At 40.2% G+C, this 21,748-nt stretch overlaps 1 protein-coding gene across 14 annotated transcripts in view; it reads right to left on the reverse strand.

Annotated features, from left to right (window-relative positions):
* Nucleotides 1-256: 256 nt before the first annotated feature.
* The window catches only part of MAP7D2 (MAP7 domain containing 2), a 138,528-nt gene continuing 117,036 nt past the window's right edge, over nt 257-21,748 (reverse strand). For 13 of the 14 annotated variants that reach the window (XM_073667471.1, XM_073667480.1, XM_073667476.1 and 10 more), the window contains 7 exons: nt 17,180-17,384; nt 15,417-15,521; nt 13,483-13,536; nt 12,536-12,605; nt 7,057-7,246; nt 6,309-6,577; nt 257-3,152 (listed from right to left, as the gene is read on the reverse strand). In XM_073667471.1, coding sequence (XP_073523572.1) covers nt 6,328-6,577; nt 7,057-7,246; nt 12,536-12,605; nt 13,483-13,536; nt 15,417-15,521; nt 17,180-17,384 — 874 coding nt within the window. In that variant the 3' untranslated portion in view covers nt 257-3,152; nt 6,309-6,327. The remainder of the gene's footprint in view (nt 3,153-6,308; nt 6,578-7,056; nt 7,247-12,535; nt 12,606-13,482; nt 13,537-15,416; nt 15,522-17,179; nt 17,385-21,748) is intronic. The other variant, XM_073667487.1, reaches the window with a different exon arrangement.

Genomic DNA, 21,748 nt, shown 5'->3' on the forward strand with positions numbered 1-21,748 from the left:
TTATTTTGGCATTTGGCAAATATTAAAAATTATGGTAATCCTAATTGACCTTAAACGGGAAAGGTTTATTCTGATTTCATGTCAGATATTGAGAAAAACATGCACATGTGTCTTTTTATATAGTGTATGTAAACTTCTGGTTTCAACTGTATGTAGTATTTTTGTACTTTACTCTCTTTTTTCCATGTTGTTGCCGCCCCAAATACATTATGGAAACATATAAAACAAGTAAAAAACAAAACACAAAGCCAATAAGTCTGTTTCAAAACAAAAATGTATTTCACTTTGATCTATACATGCTATACATGTCATGCCAATTATGAATCTACAATTGGTAATAAAATATTACATCTCAATGGACATTTTTAAAGTACAGTATAACACACATTACCATCGTGTTTATTTCTGATGGCAAGTCACAGAAACATGCTTAAGCTTTATTGCACATTCAGCAAGATCGATACCAACAGCATGGATATAATGGGGCACTGCGTGTTGTTATTTTGACACAGACATAATGTTCTCTGTACTACAGACAGAACAATAAATCGGGGTGTGATCTGCAGCACTTTAGCTTCCATTCTCGCATGTTGATGCCTATTTTAGACTAAAAATCATTAAATCCATCATTGTGCATTAGGTTTTTATCTTTATTGCTTATTTATCCTGGAAAGTAACTTTTCTTTACTGCCTATACACAATAGAGGCTGCCGTTTGTGAGCTCAGCTAACTAAAAGGGAGTTTGCCAGCACAAAATGACTGTTCAAACCAAGCACAGGCACTCTGTGCACCTTTTGCATGGCCAAGCAGTTCAGTGCCCCTTCCTAACTAATCTTTTTGCATGCATTTCCAGGGAGGGTGGAGATTGATGCAATACGAGTAGCTAGGAAGGTGCACTGAACTGTTTGGCCACTGTGCTTTGTTTGAACAGTCATTTTATGGTGGCTGAAAAGATTTATATATGTAATGTATGCATTCCTATAATTTCAAAACACAACCCACTTATCCAGAACACAAGATATTTACCGTCACTTTTTCATCATGTCCTGTGGCTTTTTACAACAAATCATAACATAATATGTACAGCTTAATAACAATGAAGTAGTCCACATACAGAAACAGATTACATTTACAATGTATGGCACTTCATCTTTATACAGATTACATTCTCATTATTAGTTCTATACATAGATTTAGGCAGTAACATTAGTACCTATAATATGCTGCTCAGTAGACCAGTTCTTACATAGTTAATTACAGTAGTGTTTTACCCGTCCAAATAAGCAGCCATTATCTCGAACATATTAGTATTTACAATCAATTAATAGTTATCAGCCTGAAGCATTCACTGACATAATAGGATTCTTCATTTTGGTGACATTTGGTTCAGGGTACAGGGAAAAAAATTTTTTAAAAGGCTTTCTCCAAAAATGTAATAAAATGGCCCCCTTCACATAATTCAAATGACAGTCCCCCCTAGCCACGTGTCCGGACAAGCTGCAGTCTGAAGAAACATAGCTCCTGCAACCTGTGTCTAAACTGACATAAGAGCAGTATCTTAAGCACACATACCTCTGTGAAGAAATAAATGTTTTCCTTGGTTGACAGAGCACAAATCATATTTTCTTCAGTCTCCGTCCTCCGTGCACAGCCTGCCGTGGAGAAGGTTTATTTCATCTCCTGTCACAGCCCTTCTCTGGCAGCTCCGATATGTGTGTTTACAATAGAGCACCTCTGTCAATTGAAACATAGGTCTCAGGAGCTGTCTTTCTTCAGATAGAAACCCTTCCAGACACATGACTAGGACGGGCTGCCGTTTGAATTAAGTGATAGGGGCCATTTTATTACATTCTTGGACAACCCTTTCAAAATTGGAGACTGTTTAACTCAAGTGTCAGCTTGCTGTGTCACTACAGGATCATGTAGCTTCATGTTCATTACCATGTGAATTAGGCAATTTCTAAATTACAGCTATACTCCATAGAATTCATTTTGACGAATTGTCAAACACGAGTGTGACTGATAGAGAGAGAGAAATATATTATATATATATATATATATATATATATATATATATACATATATATACACACACACACATTGGAATTCATCTTAGATCATGGAGTCATACATGACTTGAGTTTTTAATTTAAATCATAAGTCTAGGAAATATTCATGAAATGTCAATAGTACTGGGAGTTTGGTTACTAACGTAGAGTAAAGGCCAACTCTTATTTAGGGAGGTAAAATAGGATTTATTGACAGTTTTTCTTCCTCTGGGCATTTTCTGGTAATGCAGATGGATAAATGCTTCATGTCAAGCTTCATGGACTTAGACCAGTAGTTGTCAAACTTTCTGTAGTTTAAATTTTTGTTACATGTGAGATAGATATAAGATGGAGACTACAAGTTCAGAAGTTTTGTCTTAAGGGCAATAATGACCATATGGTCTATTTCCCAATATTTGGGTACTATTGATTTTTCAAAAACAGATTACAATTTGAAGCAAAAAGACCAAATTGTAACGTACGAACAAAAAAAGGGATCACACAACTATTATTGAAGGCTGACCTTTACATTCTTGGACTGTAATATCATTTACTGCGATATGATGTTAGTGGAGAGGATGGAAAAGATACGGTACACTACATCCTGACAAAATGAATGTTAGTATCTGTTGATATACATCTACAGACTTCTTTTTTATAAAAACCAATAGTTAGAAGTTCAGTGTGTCAAACTGATAGCAAAGACGCTTGAATTTTCTCCAGTGTTAATTTGCTTCTGATTCCGCTTTATAAAACACTAATAAAAACAGAATTTAAAAAAAAAAAAAAAAGTACAGTTCTTGCAGTAAAACTGCAATGTACGGACGGGCCAAAAAAAACAAAGTCAGTATTACAGCAAGTGACCCATTCTAATATCAAAGGATGCATTTTATTATCTGTGTGCCCCAGAGAGGTTTCTGAACACAAACGATGCAGCTGCTGTAGCTTGTTTTGCTAACACAACTGTTTTTGGAACAGTATAGATGAAGAATTGCAGAATAATTCAGCTTGGATAATAAAATCCAGAATTTGGCTCTTGATGTTGAACTGCCAGCAGTGTTCATTGGCCCAAAGCGCATATCTTATTGAGATACTCTGCAGCATCTGTAGGGGAAAAAAAGCACAATAAAACTGAAGTTTGGTGTCAGCATTTATACCTAATGTACATACTTGTGTCTTGGGAATATTTACTTCTGTACTTAAATTAGGGCTAAAGGGTAGAAGGAGTAAAAGTGCTGTAAATTAATTAAAATATAACTCATTCATATGTTAAAATGCTATTTGTAGAAAACTTTCACTATCATATTAAATCATCCCCTTATTCCCTTTTATTTTTCTATTCGTATTAAACATTGAATTGTACAGATTATTGAGCTTTCAGAACACTGGACATTAACCTGAATTTTGTATTTGAGTTTGTATTCCTCTTGTAAAATTTCAGTAAAAAGAGTTAAAAAAAAAGAATCATCGCTTTATCTAGGCGCATAGATAGCAGTGTAGTTATTCACCATATTAATCTCAAACACTCATTTTCTGTTTATTGGGGAATAACTGGTGTCCCCTTAATTTTGCTCTGCCTGCTATAAAAAAGTTTCCCTTGTATTAATAACATAAGAGTAATTGAACTATTCTGAAAGTAAGGCAAGTTTAGAGTAACAAATAACTGTGTGTGTGTGTGTGTGTATACATATATATATTTTTAGTATTATTTTTTGCTTATAATAAAGGTGTGCTCCAACTGAAATTTACTTTATTCATAAAGTGTATTTTCCACTGAAGTGTGAAGCTAAACTGCTGACTTGAACCATCTCTTGAGGTTATTATAGTCAACATTTGTGTAACAGTATATCAAACATGATATGCTACAAAGGTGTTTAAGGGGGAACACCTGTCTCCTTGTGAAGAGTGCCAAGCCAGCTGTAAGGAGACTTACAGGCCATGCAGTGCTCCTCTGAGAATTTAAATATGCAAGTAGCCTCTTAGCACCAGAATAGGGCAGGAACTCCAATGCCACCTATTGGAAGTAAAAATCCTAAAAGTCAATATTGACCCTTTAATGAGCCTTGCCACATGCCTCATGACAGGATAAAAAAGCCAAACTAGGAACTCTATTTGCAGACAAGTTTTGGGACATTTGTCCCTCATGAGGGCAAAACAGGAGATCTGATTTGGCTAGGTGAGCGGATTCTGACAAGAGGACAAAGGAGAACATTTTGCATTGTGGAGAATACCTTTCTGAAGAGGCTATTTACATACTGAATTATATTTGCAGAGGAGCACTGCATTGCCTATAGGCCTCCTTACGCCAGCTTGGCACTCTCCACATTCCTGTTTTCCACTCTGAAGAGGATATTTACATAGATGCTACAATGTATCAAACACATCACACCGTGTGCTGGTTAGTTGTTACATCTGCAGAAATGCATTTCACCTCATTCAAAATATATATCTTCAAGGGATGGCCTAAGTGAGCAGTTTAGCCGCACATTTTAATGCAAAATTTACTTTGTGACCAAGTAAATTTCAATTTGTACATACAGTGGTTTGCGAAAGTATTCACACTCCCCCCTCCCCCCTGGCTTTTTGCAATCTGACTTGTGTGTGATGCATCAACACTAAATAGTCTAAGTTGGTGAAGTGAAATGAGCAAAATATAGGCATAAATTACATTTATGGGATCAACTAAGTAAAAATTGCCATGTGCATATGTATTCACCCTTGTTGCTATGAAGCCCCTAAAAATTTCTGGCACAAGCAATTACCTTCATAAGTCACATGCTTAGTGAAAGGAAGTCCACGTATGTGTAATCTAAGTGTCACGTGGTCTGTCAGTATATGCACACCTTTTCTGAAAGGCCACATAGGCTGCAACACTATTAAGCAAGAGGCACCACTAACCAAACAACACCATGAAGACCAAGGACATCTCCAAACAAGTCAGGGACAAAGTTGTTGAGAAATACAAGTCAGGTTGGGTTATAAAAAAATATCCCAATCTCTAATGATCCCCCGGAGCATCATCAAATCCATTATCATCAAATGGAAAGGACATGGTACGACAACTAACCTTTCAGGAGAGGGCCGTCCACCAAAACTCTCAGCCCAAGCAAGGAGGGCATTAATCAGAGAGGCAGCACAGAGACCAATGGTAACCCTGCAGGAGCAGCAGAGTTCCCAAGCAGAGACTGCAGTATCTGTCCATAGGAAGAGAATAAGCCCAACACTCCACAGAGGTGGCTTTTATGGAAGAGTGGGCAGAAAAAAGCTTTTACGTACACACAATTGTAAAGCTTGTTTTGAGTTTGCCAGAAGACATGTGGGAGACTTCCCATATATATGAGGAATGTGCTGTGGTCAGAGGAGCCCAAAATTGAACTTTTTGGCCAAGGTAAACACTATGTCTGAAGCCAGAACAACACAGCTCATCACTCCAAGAACACCATTCTCACAGTGAAACAAGGTGGTGGCAGCATCATGCTGTAGTGATGTTTTTCAGCAGCAAGGACAGGGAAAATCGTCTCAGTCAAAGGGAAGATGAATGGTGCAAAATACAGGGATATTCTTGAGCAAAACTTGTTTCAGTCTGTCAGTCAGTGACTGGGACGGAGGTTCACCTTCCAACAAGACAATGACCTAAAGCATACTGCTAAAGCAACACTCGAGTGGTTTAAGGGGAAACCTGTAAATGTTTTGGAGTGGCATTGTCAAAGCCCAGACCTTAATCCAATTGAGAAACTGTGGTCAGATTGAAGATTGCTGTTCAGCAGAGGAAACCATCTAACTTGAAGGACCTGGAGCAGTTTTACCTTGAGGAATGGCTAAAAATCCCAGTGGCAAGATGTGGAAAGCTCAGAGACTTATCCAAAGCGACTTGCAGCTGAGCTGTAATTACTGCAAAAGGAGGCTCTACAAGGAACTGAATTTAGGGGAGTGAATAGTTATGCACACTGATGTTTTCCGTTATTTTGTCCTATTTGTTGTTTGTTTCACAATAAAAAGAAAAACAAATGTTCACATTTGCAGGCATGTTCTTTACCCGAACTGATGCAAACCCTCAAAAAAACACCAAATGGTGAAATTCCAGCTTGTGAGGAAGCAAAACATAAAAATGCCAAGGAAGGTGTGTGTGTGGGTGTTGGTGAATACTTTTGCAGGCCATTGTATATAGCAATTTAAAAGGCAAATGCTATAATTTATCAACCTGGCTAACATGGCTAATGTTATGTGTTTCATCAATGAAAGTAGCACATTTCAGCTTACCCATGTTACACTGTGCAAATCAGCAAATAGTATTCAGTTTAGGTTCTTGACTAGGACTGCTAAATCCATCAATAAGATTTCTATTACAGTCATCGATATGTATGCTTTCACCGGCTATCTTGGAATATGTGGCTTGGCCAGTGAAGTCCAGCAGATCTTCTAAAGCTCTAGAATGATTAGTCCCATTGTGATCTAATGACACGCCGGGAATGTGCTCATTCAATGGTGAAAATTCCGGGATGGATATAAGTTCTTCCTTGGACACAGGACTGTGGACAAAAAAAATGTATATTTCTTTTATATTTCAATATCAAGAATGTTGTTGTACAAAATGCTGCAATATGAAAACATAACATGTATTAGTCTTCCAAAAAAGCGATACCATTTTGGGTGGCGTATATGATTGGGGATGAGGGAGAGGCTAAAAAAGCAAAACCCATGGAGGGAGATTAAGATAGTGAAACTATATTGGGTGGCATATGTGGAATGTGCCAAGATGATACCTCCATTGGGTAATTTGTCTGGGGGCGTGATACCTATTTTGGGCAGTATGTATGGATGAGGGAGGGGATGGGGAAATAAGAAAAAGTGATAACCATGTTGGATAGTATGTGTGGAGGAAGGCTGAGAAAGTGCTACCTTCATTGGGTAATGTGTCCAGTGATCAAGAATGTGACACCCATTTATGTTTTAAACAGTTGTCATTTTTAATATACTGTACCACTGGAAATCAAGATTATGTATATACCTCACATCCATTGACTGGACTTCATCAATAGAATCATCCAAGCTGTTGCATTTCCCTTCAAGCACATCCAGATGGATAGTACCCACAGCCGTCTTTAGGACACTTGGAAACAGTTCCTGAGGCTTTGTTTCAATGATTTTAACAGTTGGTACTTTATTTTGTGCATGCGGTGAAAATCCATTGAGCTGGCCTGGAATTTTATTACATAGAGAAATAGGATATTAAAATAATGAAACAACATAAGTTAGTTTGTTGTGTGTGTGACAGTATCACTGACCTCCTCTTCCACCCTGTTGCCATATTCCCCATACCCCTACTATCATTCTCACTCTTTTGCCTTAAGCCTTATTCACCTTTTAATACAAATATTTTGTATCTATAGGTTCAGATCAAAAAGTGAGAACTTGCTTCCCCGCCCTATTGTATAGATAATCTAATTAGAAAAGCCTATCCTGGTCACTGTTTCTCTTTAAATGGATCATCAGAAAATGATCTGTTTAAGTCAGGTTTATATTTAAAACATTTTTTCTAAACATTTTTCATATCTATTTTTTATTTTTTTTTAAATTGAAATCTTGTAATTTTTACACTAAAAACTTTATATTAGGCGCATACTTCCTGTTCTGTAAAAAGATCACTTTTCAGCAGCCACATGGATAGAGGCAGCAATAAACTGGCTCTGACTCGCGGACCTCTACAGGAGAGTTTCATAGGGATGCTGTGATCTGTGCAGAGGTCATAGGGAAGAGCGGGGGAGCAGGTGAGCTGTGACATCACCAATGTGATCGATAGATATTATGTTATCTTCTGCATATAGCGGCCTTACTTTTCAATGCAATCCTGTCTGCGATGGTAATGAAACCTCTGAAAAGTCATCCATACAGAACAGGAAATATGAGTCTAGTATTCGGCTTGGAGACTAGTTTTGAAAATTTCAAGTTTTATTTTATGGATTTATATTATGGATAGTGATATGTAATAGGGAGAAAAAAATAAGGATACTTATTCATTAGTTTTGAAGTGGGGCTAACTGTCAATCACCTAGTGCAGGGTGGAGATAGGCTGAGACAATAAAAGTGCTCCGTACCACCCAGAGCACTTGCAGACTCATTTGCATATCACTCCTAAAGTAGATCCCTTTGCAACAGACCAGCTTTTTGTTTCATAAAGCTTTCACTCATATACCATAATCTACATATATATAAGGAATTCTTGTTGCCACACCATGTCAGAACAGACCAATGCTCAGGGTGGCGATTGGCGAGGGAACTTCCATAGTCGATTCACCTACAAAGGCCACAGTACTTGTGATGCTTATTACATATTGCCATTTATACATCATACGTTATTCAAGCAATAACTTGTAATTTTTGCATGCAATGAATCAGTTATAAAATGCACAGAATACTGAAACACATCAACGTTGATTATGGTGGTATTCTACAACAATAAAGTAAAATACATAGGGTTCATCAATACAGCATGCTAGAGGTGATCAACACCAGTCTAATATGACATATTAGAGACTAAAATCCGTTGACTAATATGTAAAACAGAATGTAAATACACCCGTCTGTCTGGTGGTAATCCAATTACTCACATGGCCTGTGTATGGCATGACTATACTCCGTTCATATGTAACACATTGTGTGTCCGCCCTAAGAAAACTCCTACCCAGTATATACAGCATTAGGCATTTGTTTATTTTTAGGTTTTTGTTTCCCCACCATCTTCTTTGATTAGCACTTATTATACACATTGTATAGCTTCTCTTATCTACGATATCACTGGCTACATGTTCAAGTATTTGCATTCTATGTTACATAAAGGTCAGAGCATTTTACACTATTGACTTATGTATTTTATTTTACAGAACATCAGCGTGACCAAGGTCCTGGATGACTGAAACGTTGGCGTGTTTAAGTGTTTTGTCCAATTTAGAACTGCTACAGTTCATTTCATACAAGAGCTGAAAAAGTTATTGCTGGAATAACTAATTATCTATACATAAAGAAATGTTATAAACCACACAGGAATGTAATTGGCTTGGGAGTAGAATGTGCTGACAGATAATCCCTTTAAGCCCTTCCCAACATATCACATAGTAAGTCACATGTTGAGTCCCAGTCTTTGACGTCGGCTCAGGAGCCGAGCCTGCTATTTCCCAGCAGATGATGGCTGTCTTTCATGATCAGTAAACGCAGTGATGAGAAACAAAATCAACAATGAAAAGATTACGCTGGTAGTGTTAGGCTTGGATATAGGGGGTAGGGTGGTCGGTATTAAAATAAGTACATTGGTAGTTTAAAACACATTAATTTATTATGGATATAATACAATAGATAAAATCAAATAAGAGGGGTAGACGTTTTCTACAAGTCTTATTTCATTTTATCTATTGTATTTTATCCTTAATAAATTGTGTTTTAAACTACCAATGTACTTATTTTAATGCGGACCATCCTAGCACCTATATCCAAGCCCAACACTACCAGCGCAATCTTTTCATTGTTGTTTTACTTTCCTTATCTTATATTGCTGCAGGTATAACCAGGCTTACCTATCAGCACCCCCACTATAGATATTTCTTCAGAAACAAAATAAACTCAGCAAAAAAAAAATGCAATAAGATGCAATCAAGACGTCTTATGTACCCCAAAATAGTATCAATAAAAGTCAGATCGCCATGCAAGCACATAGCTCCACCCAGTGGAAATTGAAAGTTATGAGTCTCAGAAAATGGCGAAACAAACAAAATTTAAAAATTTCTCTTTATTACTTAAGTAAAAAAAAAACAAACATGAAAAACATAAAAAAACAATACAAGTTTGGTATCACTATAATCGTACTGCAATTCATTGTAATTTTACGTGACGTATCAACACAAAATAGCAAGTATTTGTTAAGTGTAAAGGAAATTATACAGTTTTCTAAATATTTTAAAATATAAATCTGAAAATTGAGACGAGCATTTGTATTCAGCCCCCCCTGAGACAATTCTTTGTAGGACCACCTTTCGCTGCAATTATTTCTGAAAGTCTTTTGGGGTCTGTCTCTACCAGCTTTGCACATCTAGAGGCTGAAATTTTTGCCCATTTTTCATCCAACCTTACTGAGTGAATGTGCAAAGGAGGCATCTGTGAACTGCAATGTTCAAGTCTTGCCACAGATTCTCAATAGAATTTAGGCCTGGACTGTGACTGGACTATTCACACACATGAATATGCTTTGATCTAAGCCTGTGGTCCCCAACCTTTCTGACCTAGAGAGCCACCTCCAGTTCTGAGAGAGGGTCACAAGCCACATTGAGATCTGAGAGAGGGTCACAAGCCACATTGAGATATGAGAGAGGGTCACAAGCCACATTCAGATCTGAGAGATGGTCACGAGCCACATTCAGATCTGAGAGATGGTCACGAGCCACATCCAGCTCTCGCCCCCCTCACAGTTGTGGTAAACAAAGCCCCTATTATGGGTATAATGATAACCAATGTTTTTCCACAGAAGTCACCCTGAAGCAGAATACGAAAATCCAGGGGTTCCCACAATACCCCCATTCTATATTCTCCCATCAAGCACTCCCACCACACTGTCTCATCCAGCTTCAAGCACCTCCTCTGACAGGTAGTATCATCCGGTCTTCAGCGTACCAGAGTTAAATTATCTCTAAACCCCTTAGACCAGTATATGTGCATCCAGATCTGCTGTTTTGTGCAGGGCTACTCACAAAATTCACCATTTTGAGATGTGCTCTTCATACCAGTTTGCTAGATCTGGAGCTAATGCACTAAGCTGGCAGACAGCCGCGAACCACAATTCATGGGACCGCGAGCCACAGGTTGGGGGCCCCTGATCTAAACCATTCCATTGTAGCTCTGGCAGTATGTTTAACGTGTAGGGTGGTTGTCCTACTGAAAGTTGCACCTACGCCCCAGTCTCAAGTTTTTTGCAGCATGATGCAACCACCATGTTTGATCGTTGGGATGGTGTTGTCAGGAAAATTTTTCAGTGTTAGTTTTCCACCACATATAGCATTTTTCATTTAGCCCCAAAAGTTCTAGTTTGGTCTAATTTGATCAGAGCTCCTTCTTCCATATCATAGCCGTGTCCCCTACATTTCATGTGGAAGAAGGTACTTTGGTCAGATGACATCAAAGTAGAACGTTTTGGGCTAAATGCAAAACGCTATGTGTGGCGGAAAATGAACACTGCACCTCACCCTGAAAACACCATTCCCACTGTCAAACAAGGTGGTGGCAGTATGATACTGTGGGGATGCTTTTCTTCAGCAGGAACAGGGAAGTGGGTCAGAGTTGATGGGAAGATGGAAGGAGCTAAATACAGGGCAATCCTGGAGGAAAACCTGTTAGAGGCTGCAAAAGGCTTGAGACTGGGGCTTAGGTTCATCTTCCAGCAGGACAACGACCCTAAACATACTGCCAGAGCTACAATGGAACGGTTTATATTAAAGCATATTCATGTGTTTGAATGACCTAGTCATAGTCCAGACTTAGATGCAATTGAGTATCTGTATAAAGACTTAAAAATTGCTGTTCAGACGCTCTCCATCTAATCTCTCTGAGCTAGAGAGAGTATGTAAAGAAGAATGGGCAAACATTTAAGCTTCTAGATGTGCAAAGCTGGTAGAGACATACTCCAAGAGACTTGCAGTAGTAATTGCAGCTAAAGGTGGTCCTACAAAGAATTGACTCAAAGGGGCTGCATACAAATGCAAGTCACAATTTTCAGATTTATACTTTTAAAATATTTCGAAAACCGTGCATCATTTCCTTTACAGTTCACAAATATTTCCTACTATGTGTTGGTATATCACATAAAATCCAAATACAATACATTTAAGTCTGTGGGTGTAACAAACAAAAATGTGGAAAAATTCACAGGGTATGAATACTTCTTCAAGGCACTGTAGGTGATGCATAAATCTGCAGATCACTGTATCTACATGATATCATCTCGCTTTGTATATTAGGTCTCTGGCCCATATTAAAAGGTTAATACAGTGCCCTTCTGACATTATTCACCAGATCATGTTGCGGCTTCTTCAGGCAAAAAAGGGTCAATAGCCAATTATGGACAAAAACTCAAAATTATGGCCAAATAAACTTGTAACAAAAATATCCCTATTATTGTGAGTTTGTTTGCGCATTTGTCCCTGAAAAAGCCGAAGCATCATCTGGCGAAACTTGTCCAAGGTCATAGGGAGACACAGAGATAATCTTAATATGGTCAGTAGACTTTATATACAAAGCGAGATGATGTAATCTAGATGCAGCAACTTGCAGACGTCTACATCACCAATATGTAACAAATAATAACTACTAATGCAGTAAAAGTTAAAGCTTTAAGCACTACATCACAGCTACACACATTAACTGAGGCACCATCTCCACCCCTCAAATTGCACTTTGATTTTGGCTGCTTTGGAAATAATTCAGATGGCCCAAGGAAGTGATCTTACCTTTTTCATCATGGTTTTCAATATTTTCACTTTTTAAAGGCAGCTGAACATCAGTTTTAGTCTCCTCCTTCTGTGACATAATAATTAGACACAGAATTAGGTTAATCTTGCACAGAACGGCTTAGTCTAGCAGTTATACCATTGCTACTAAAGGACCCACATAAGCCACCAAATACTTAAACGGACTTATTAGTTCCAGACTTACAATGGACTGTCTGACAAATATTTTCTAACCATTAAATAAAATAGTGGGTCCGGGCTGCGCCTTCAGAAAAAGGAGCATCAATACTATAGGCTTGTCTTGGCACCACTTCTACTCCAGCCTCTAGTGTCCACCAGCCTCCCCTTCTTAAATGGCAGGTATTTTGCCATGTAATCTGAGTGCAGCATGAGGTAGGGGCTGAGACACTGATTTCCGTGATATGTCACTTATTAGGCTGTGTGCTGTTTCAGTACAATGAATGTTTTATCAGCAGGAGATTATCACTTGCCGGACTGGAGCTTGCGTGAGCCCTGATCCAACCACTCCCCAGCACTGATTAGCGCCTACTGTCAATATACAATGTGCACACAAAGCTGTGGTGTGGGCGGGGTTAGCTTTCTGAGCTCTGCTACATCTAAAAACTCTGATGCTGCAGCCAGTAACCTAAGTGATACATCGCTGGATTCAGGATCTCTGTCCCTACATTATGCTGCTCTCAGATGAGGAAGCAAAAACTTGCTGACAGACTCCCTTTAACATGCCAGTATCTCCCTCACCATCTGCATACAACCTCCCTAAAATTAGATGCCATTTTTCAATAACCGTATACTATAACCACATTTAATAAAAAATATTTTCATATGGTTGTGCAATGATCAGACCATGGCAGTGAAATATGCATACCTGTGGTGAGCAAAAGGGGTTAGTACTGCGTTCTTGCAGGTGTGTGGGTAGATACACGTACCTTGGACTCCATCACCTCACTCTTCCTTGTTCTTTTCATGATTTCATCAATCCTCTAGGGACAAAAACATTTACAAATAGAATATCATTATTCATACTTTTTTTTTAACTTCATATTTTGGAGCTCAACATATTCTTAGGGTGGATGCCAGGGACATCTTGATTTCAGAAGATTACAGTGCTTGCATTATACATTTCCTGCTGGCAGCCTTGGGTATCAGGAACCAATAAAGCTGGTGTCCCACTCCTTGGATGGTGTGGTCTATAGCGACCATGGCATCTAAGGTGTTTGACAAAGGGGGAGATCTCTGCTCTGCGAAATGCAGATGAAATAACAGTGAATGCTTAACATGGCAGGTGACAAGCCTAAAAAGGCCCAGGGTCTGCCTTTAGCTTCTAAGGCTGTGTTCACACGATGCGTATTTCATGCGTTTCCGCGGCGTTTTTGCAGTTGCGTAAACGCCGCGGAAACGCATGAAAAACGCATGGTAGAAGGGCAGCAATGTTCCCCAATGGAAATCCGCATGTGCTGTGCCCATGATGCGGATTTTTCCGCAGCGTTAACGCTGCGGTCAAAAATCCGCAGCATGTCAATTAATTTTGCGGAAACGCGGCGATTTCGCCGCCATTGACTTGCATTAGAACGCGCCAATTCTGCAAGACTGCATCTGTACTTGCGTAATTGGTGCGTTCTAATGTGCGGATGGTACCCGGGTGTGGAGGAGAGGAGAGTCTCATCCACACCCGGGTACCATTAAAAAAGCTGTAAAAAGAAGAATAAAATAAAAAATAATGTATTCTTACCTTCTGTCGGCCCGCGCAGCGCTCCCGCTTGGTTCCCGGCACTTGCAGTGAGTTGTAGGACCTGCGGTGACGTCAGAGTCATGTGACGGGTCACGTGACGCTGACGTCGGCAGGTCTTTCAATTCAAAGTTGCCAGCAGCCGGGAGAACGGAGTGAGCAGGACAGCGCGGGCCATCGGAGGTAAGTATATACACTCTCTCGGTTCACACTGTATAAATCCATGCTGTTTGCATGGATTTATATAGTGTGACCTAGTTATCAAGCACTTTCCAGGTGATGCTAACATCGCCTGGAAAGCGCTTGTCAATCTGCATGCGGAAACGCATGTGAATCTGCATGTGGATCCGCATGTATTCTGCAGGAAAAACGCATGCACAATCTGCATGCGTTTTTTCTGCCAGGGAGATGCAGAAATGATGCAGAAATTTTCTGCTTCATTTCTGCATCGTGTGCACATACCCTAATAGGTGTTTTGATAAAAGTTAAATAAAAAAAAATAAATACATTTTTGAACAGTTCACCTGATAAAAAAATGACCGCAAACAGGAGAAAAATAATGAAAATAAGCAATTGCTCGTTTTGATGCAATTCCTACACTTTTCTGGTGAGGTGCCCATACTTATGCACCTGTCAAATTTTGTTTGAATGCAGATTTCACATTTTCTGTTAGTACAATAAACCTCATTTCAAGGCAGAAACATTACTGTGTCCAACAGTTATTACATATATCAAACTGAAATAGCTGTTGCAAAAACACCAATTTTTATAAAACATTAAGCTTAAGATTAATAGGGGTGCCCAAACTTTTTCATATAACTGTATATAAAGCTCTATTTTTCTGTTACAGACCTCCAAATCCTTAGCATAAAGTTAACTCAAAGTTCTGCCACCACTAGAGGGAGCTTACTGCATACCAATTATACATTAGGCTCAATAACAACAGTGTGCTACAAAGCGCCCTCTAGTGGTGATTATAGTTATTAAAACCTATGCACAGGATTTAGAGAAAAAAAACATCAAACTCCAACCAGTATAGAGAAATATGACAAAACAACAAAGGAAGCAATCTATTTAGGCAAATTTAAGACTCACACACACATTTCACATATCTCAAGGTATACAAGTACATACCTTTTTTCTCTCCAGGCGTTCCTGTTCGATCTGCTGTATGATTTGCTCACGTTCAACTCTCAAGACTTCTGCTGCTTCTCTTGCCTTTAGTTCAGCCTCTTCCTTCTGTAAAATCCATAATGTGGGGCATTGGTGAATTTAAAGTACGACTACAATGTTTTACAAACAGCAACGTCATAGAAGGGCCTCTATAACATCACATTATAGAAAATAGATAACTGAAAGAGACTTAAAAAAAAAAAAATCTATAAAAACATTTGCTTGGAATTATTTTACTTGTTATAAATTTGATAAATATATTCTATATAGCAGTAATGTAGTTTTAATGTCACATATTCAGTGTTTGAATACATCTTGGCACAAGAGATCATAAAAGATCTCTGGGGAACATTTTTTATATCTAATTTTTCCACTGTAACTGGAGCAGAGCCCCAGTTACAGGGAAAACAACTCCATATAGTGACAGATGTCATTGGCATACCTGATCTTGGCCTGATAAGACCCAGCAGCTCTGCTATGCTGCATAAAGACACAATAATCATGTAATCATCAGGTCCCACAGAAGCATCTGCATCAAGTTTATATAGGGCTGCCTTCTGAGCCCTATATAACCAACAAAGGAGAAGACAGACAAGATAATAACGGCTTCTGTCTTCTCCCCAGGATCCCAGGCTGAATCTGGCAGACAAGACCAGACCTGCTCCTGCTGGATTGCAGGAGCTGGAGCTTTAATTCTGCAACATGGGCATTATTGGGTTAATAACAGGAAATAGCTGCATCTAAAACAATGAATGGCATGCAACCAGTATTTGGTATCCCAGTGTGGATGTAAAGTGTGAGGCTGAGTGCCCACGTAGCGTTTTTCAAGCGTTTATGCTGCGGAATTTCCGCAGCATAAACGCTTGTGAAACGCTAGGTAATCCGCACCCCATGGTCCCCAAGGGGATTCCGCATGTTCTATGCACATACTGCGGATTTTTCCGCAGCGTTTATGCTGCGCACAAAAATCCGCAGCATGTCATTTAATTTTGCGGAAGCGAAGCGGAACTCCCGCCATTGACTTGCATTGAGACGCATAGAAACCGCGACTGTACATTTTTACAAGCGGCTTCTATGCGTCTCTATGTGCGGATGGTACCCAGTTCTGGGGGACAGGAGACTCTCATCCAGACCTGGGTACCATTCTACCTGTAAAAAAAGAATAAAATAACAAATAAAGTTATATTCACCTGTCCGGCGTCTTCTCTCGGCATGCCGGCATCGCTTGAGGACCTGCGGTGACGTCACAGTCATGTGACCGCAGGCCCTTCACCGCTCTGTCTCGCGATGTGCCGGCAACCCGGAAGAAGCCAGGACGACCGCTGCAGCCACGCCGGGGCCTCGGGGGTGAGTATAGCTTTATTTGTTTTAATTTTTACGGTTCACACTGTATAAATCCATGCTGTTTGCATGGATTTATACAGTGTGACCTAGTTGTCAAGCACTTTCCAAGTGATGCTATCGCATGGAAAGCGCTTGTCAATCTGCATGCGGAAACGCAAGTGAATCCGCATGTGGATCCGCATGTATTCTGCAGGAAAAACGCATGCACAATCTGCATGCGTTTTTTCTGCCAGGGAGATGCAGAAATGCTGCAGAAATTTTCTGCTTCATTTCTGCATCGTGGGCACATAGCCTGAGGCTTTGTTGGGGGTGTGTAGATGTGGGTGTCTTCTGTCCAGATGACATAGCAGTTTTTCAAGCTTCTGATGCTGCTTATTAACCTGTTTTTCCAAGTAGGCCTGTAACTGCTTCTCTTGTGCTTCCTTCCGCAGGCGTTCCTCCTCTGCTCTGGTCTCTGCCTCTTCTTCGGATTTCCTTCTGGCTTCCTCCTCCTCTTGTTTTTTTCTCTCTGCCAGCAGTCGTGCATCTTCTTCTAAACGACGCCTTTCCTCTTCAGCCTTCCTTTTAGTTTCTTCCATCTTCTGCCTGTGCATGAAGATTAAATGTTAGATATAAAAATAAAATAAGAAATAAAGAAAGACAAAATATAAAAGCCAGTCATGCTTACCAAAAATAATTTGTGAGGAAATATACTGAGTGGCACTAGCAGCATTAAAGGGAGCCAGTCAGCCATGTAGCCTGGGCAGCATGAATCAGGCACAGGTTTGCAGACATCTATGTTTTAAATCGGGTTCAGAAGAATACTGAAACTGTGCTCATGACTGATGTGATGTCTGTAAGGCTGCATTCACACATACGAGAGAAATGGATTGATTTTTTTTCTCAGCTGACATTTTAGTTCATTTTTTTAGCCATTAACTCTTACTGGATCAGTTAGTCGGATGGAACAACGAAGTACAAAGTGTCTTCCGTGTTTCATCAGTTTTACACGGATCCTCATAGACTTTAATGGTAGTCTGATCCACAAAACGGATGAGAAGAGGACATGCTCCAAGTCTCACAGACCGAAGACATTGACCCATAGACTTTCATTGATCCATGCAAAAATTGGTTTTAAAAATGGATCCGTGTGCTGTTTAAGAAAAAAAAAAATGGACAGCACTAGGTCGTGTCACACAGATGTAGAGTTAGGCTGCATTTACACAAGTCAATGCACTGCTATCATAAGCAAAATGAATCAGAATAGTGTATGCTGGGATTTTTTCCCCCCACACAGATCGTAGGAAAATTGGAAAAGTCACTTCCGTGCACTTGCACATTGACAAACATTTGCAGTCTGCGGTCCATTGCGAACTTATACAGTACACTGACTGAAAATTCGCATAAACCCAGCCTAAGGGCTCTTTCACACGTCAGTATCTCCAGTACGAGTGGTGACAGTTTCCACATGTACCGGAGATACTGACATACGCAGACCCATTCAAATCTATGCGTCAGCGCACATGTCAGTGTGTTTCCACGGACTGTGTGTCTGTGTGCTCCACACGCTGACGTGTCCGATTTTTTACGGATACACGGTCAGCAAAATGTACCACACGGATGACATCCGTGTGGCACGTAGTGGCACATAGGGATCAGCGCTACAGTTGGCGCTGATTCCAAGTGCTGGTGCTGATCGCTGCCCTCATCATGGTTCCCTGCCGGCGCTGTGATCAGCACGAGCAGGGACAATGATGAGGGTAGTGGTAGTCTGCGCCCTCAGTGTCCATGTGTAAAAATAAGATTAAAATTATAAAATCCATATACTCACCTGTCCAGGGAAGTCGCCCGCTGTAATTCATGCGACAGCTGACACAGAGGAGCCGGGGACAATGAGCTGGAGCTGCGCTCAGTGAGTGACAGGACACTGCTCCTGCGCTCAGTGAGCGACAGGACACTGCTCCTGAGCTCAGCTCCGGAGTGGCTCATTCTTCCCGGCTCCTCTGCTGATCGGTTGCATGGATTACAGCGTGGGACATCTACGGACAGGTGACTAAGGATTTTATTATTTTATTCTTATTTTTATACAGGGACACTGGAGGAGCAGACACTACTACCCTCATCATTGTCCCTGCTGATGCTGATCGCAGAGCCGGCAGCGAACCATGATGAGTGCAGTGTTCAGCACCCGAAGCTTGGGAGCAGCGCTATAGCTGATTCCCAGGCGTCGGCACGTGTGATCCTGATACGGCACACGGCTGCAACACGTAAAACACACACGGACACACGGATATCTCCGGTACCGTTTTTTTCCTGTACCGGAAATATACGGACGTGTGAAACTGGCCTTACTCCGAAAGTCTGCAAGGTTTCAGAAAAAGCATAGTTTGAAATGGGAAGGACAGTCATCTAGACTGAAGGGACAATCTGGTGAGGAGCCACCTGGATACCTTTTCTTTGGATACTTGGCTACTTTTTACCCCTTCAAAAGGATTGGCCATTTTTGGGCATTAGAACGAAGCAGTTTTTTTTTTAAATTTAGTTTATCATCAACTCCATGAAAGGACCAAGTGGATATAGTTTTTTTTTTTGTTTTTTTTTAATAAATGTTTTAGTACCCTTTCTTTTTACATAAACTTAGCTTTTATGGAATGAAAATGGCTTCTGAGGTGTCTCTATCTGGGACCTGAGTAACGTTTACAGTCTTCTGCTGGCGCCTTATGAAGGCTTGCTTGTTGCAGGGAGATATAGATATATATATATAGATATATATATATATATATATATATATATACATATACACACACACATACACATACACACAGTACAGACCAAAAGTTTGGACACACCTTCTCATTTAAAGATTTTTCTGTATTTTCATCACTATGAAAATTGTACATTCACACTGAAGGCATCAAAACTATGAATTAACACATGTGGAATTATATACTTAACAAAAAAGTGTGAAACAACTGAAAATATGTCTTATATTCTAGGTACTTCAAAGTAGCCACCTTTTGCTTTGATGACTGCTTTTCACACTCTTGGCATTCTCTTGATGAGCTTCAAGAGGTAGTCACCGGAAATGGTTTTCACTTCACAGGTGTGCCCTGTCAGGTTTAATAAGTGGGATTTCTTACCTTATAAATGGGGTTGGGACCATCAGTTGTGTTGTGCAGAAGTCTGGTGGATACACAGCTGATAGTCCTACTGAATAGACTGTTAGAATTTGTATTATGGCAAGAAAAAAGCAGCTAAGTAAAGAAAAACGAGTGGCCATCATTACTTTAAGAAATTAAGGTAAGTCAGTCTGAAAAATTTGGCAAACTTTGAAAGTGTCCCCAAGTGCAGTTGCAAAAACAATCAAGCGCTACAAAGAAACTGGCTCACATGTAGACCGCCCCAGGAAAGGAAGACCAAGAGTCACCTCTGCTTCTGAGGAAAAGTTTATCAGAGTCACCAGCCTCAGAAATCGCAGGTTAACAGCAGCTCAGATTAGAGACCAGGTCAATGCCACACAGGGTTCTAACAGCAGACACATCTCTACAACAACTGTTAAGAGGAGACTTTGTGCAGCAGGCCTTCATGGTAAAATAGCTGCTAGGAAACCACTGCTAAGGACAGGCAACAAGCAGAAGAGACTTGTTTGGGCTAAAGAACACAAGGAATGGACATTAGACCAGTGGAAATCTGTGCTTTGGTCTGATGAGTCCAAATTTGAGATCTTTGGTTCCAACCACCGTGTCTTTGTGCGACGCAGAAAAGGTGAACGGATGGACTCTATATGCCTGGTTCCCACCGTGAAGCATGGAGGAGGAGGTGTGATGGTGTGGGGGTGCTTTGCTGGTGACACTGTTGGGGATTTATTCAAAATTGAAGGCATACTGAACCAGCATGGCTACCACAGCATCTTGCAGCGGCATGCTATTCCATCCGGTTTGCGTTTAGTTGGACCATCATTTATTTTTCAACAGGGCAATGACCCCAAACACACCTCCAGGCTGTGTAAGGGCTATTTGACCAAGAAGGAGAGTGATGGGGTGCTACACCAGATGACCTGGCCTCCACAGTCTCCAGACCTGAACCCAATCGAGATAGTTTGGGGTGAGCTGGACCGCAGAGTGAAGGCAAAAGGGCCAACAAGTGCTAAGCATCTCTGGGAACTCCTTCAAGATTGTTGGAAGACCATTTCCTGTGACTACCTCTTGAAGCTCATCAAGAGAATGCCAAGAGTGTGCAAAGCAGTCATCAAAGCAAAAGGTGGCTACTTTGAAGAACCTAGAATATAAGACATATTTTCAGTTGTTTCACACTTTTTTGTTAAGTATATAATTCCACATGTGTTAATTCATAGTTTTGATGCCTTCAGTAGTGTTGAGCGATACCTTCCGATATCAGGAAATATTGGATCGGATTGGATCGGGCCGATACTCAAAAAGTATCGGATATCGCCGATTCCGATACCGGAAACCAATGCAAGTCAATGGGACACAAATATCGGAATGAAAATAAACCCTTTCTTTCCTTGTAGGTTAATTCTACATGAAGGAAAACAACTAACAATAATGTAGGATGTATTGGGGGAGGTGGTTGCCCAAATCGATGGGAACAGTGCTCACAGTGAAACATGAAAAGCCGGCAATTCAGCAGCGGCATACACCGGTACCCGACAATTTAGAACAGAAAGAATAGAGCTTCACACATAGATTAGATAGATAGAAACATGTCAGTCACATATATAAGAAGTACAGTGACAGTGTTGCTTACTGTACTTGTCATTTAGTGTTAAAATAAAGGATTTATTAAAAAAAAAATTGGCGTGGGGTTCCCCGTAATTTTAGTCTCTAGCGGAGGTTAAGCAGACGGTTGGGGCAGATGTTTGAAGCCTGGGAAGGGGGTAATACCCATGGAGCTTCCCAGGCTACTAATATCAGCCCCCAGCTGAATACCTAGCCTTTACTAGCTATTAA

Source organism: Phyllobates terribilis, unplaced genomic scaffold, assembly GCF_046119375.1.
Source record: "Phyllobates terribilis strain yellow unplaced genomic scaffold, ASM4611937v1 Scaffold_2__4_contigs__length_985480577, whole genome shotgun sequence".
Taxonomy (NCBI): domain Eukaryota; kingdom Metazoa; phylum Chordata; class Amphibia; order Anura; family Dendrobatidae; genus Phyllobates; species Phyllobates terribilis.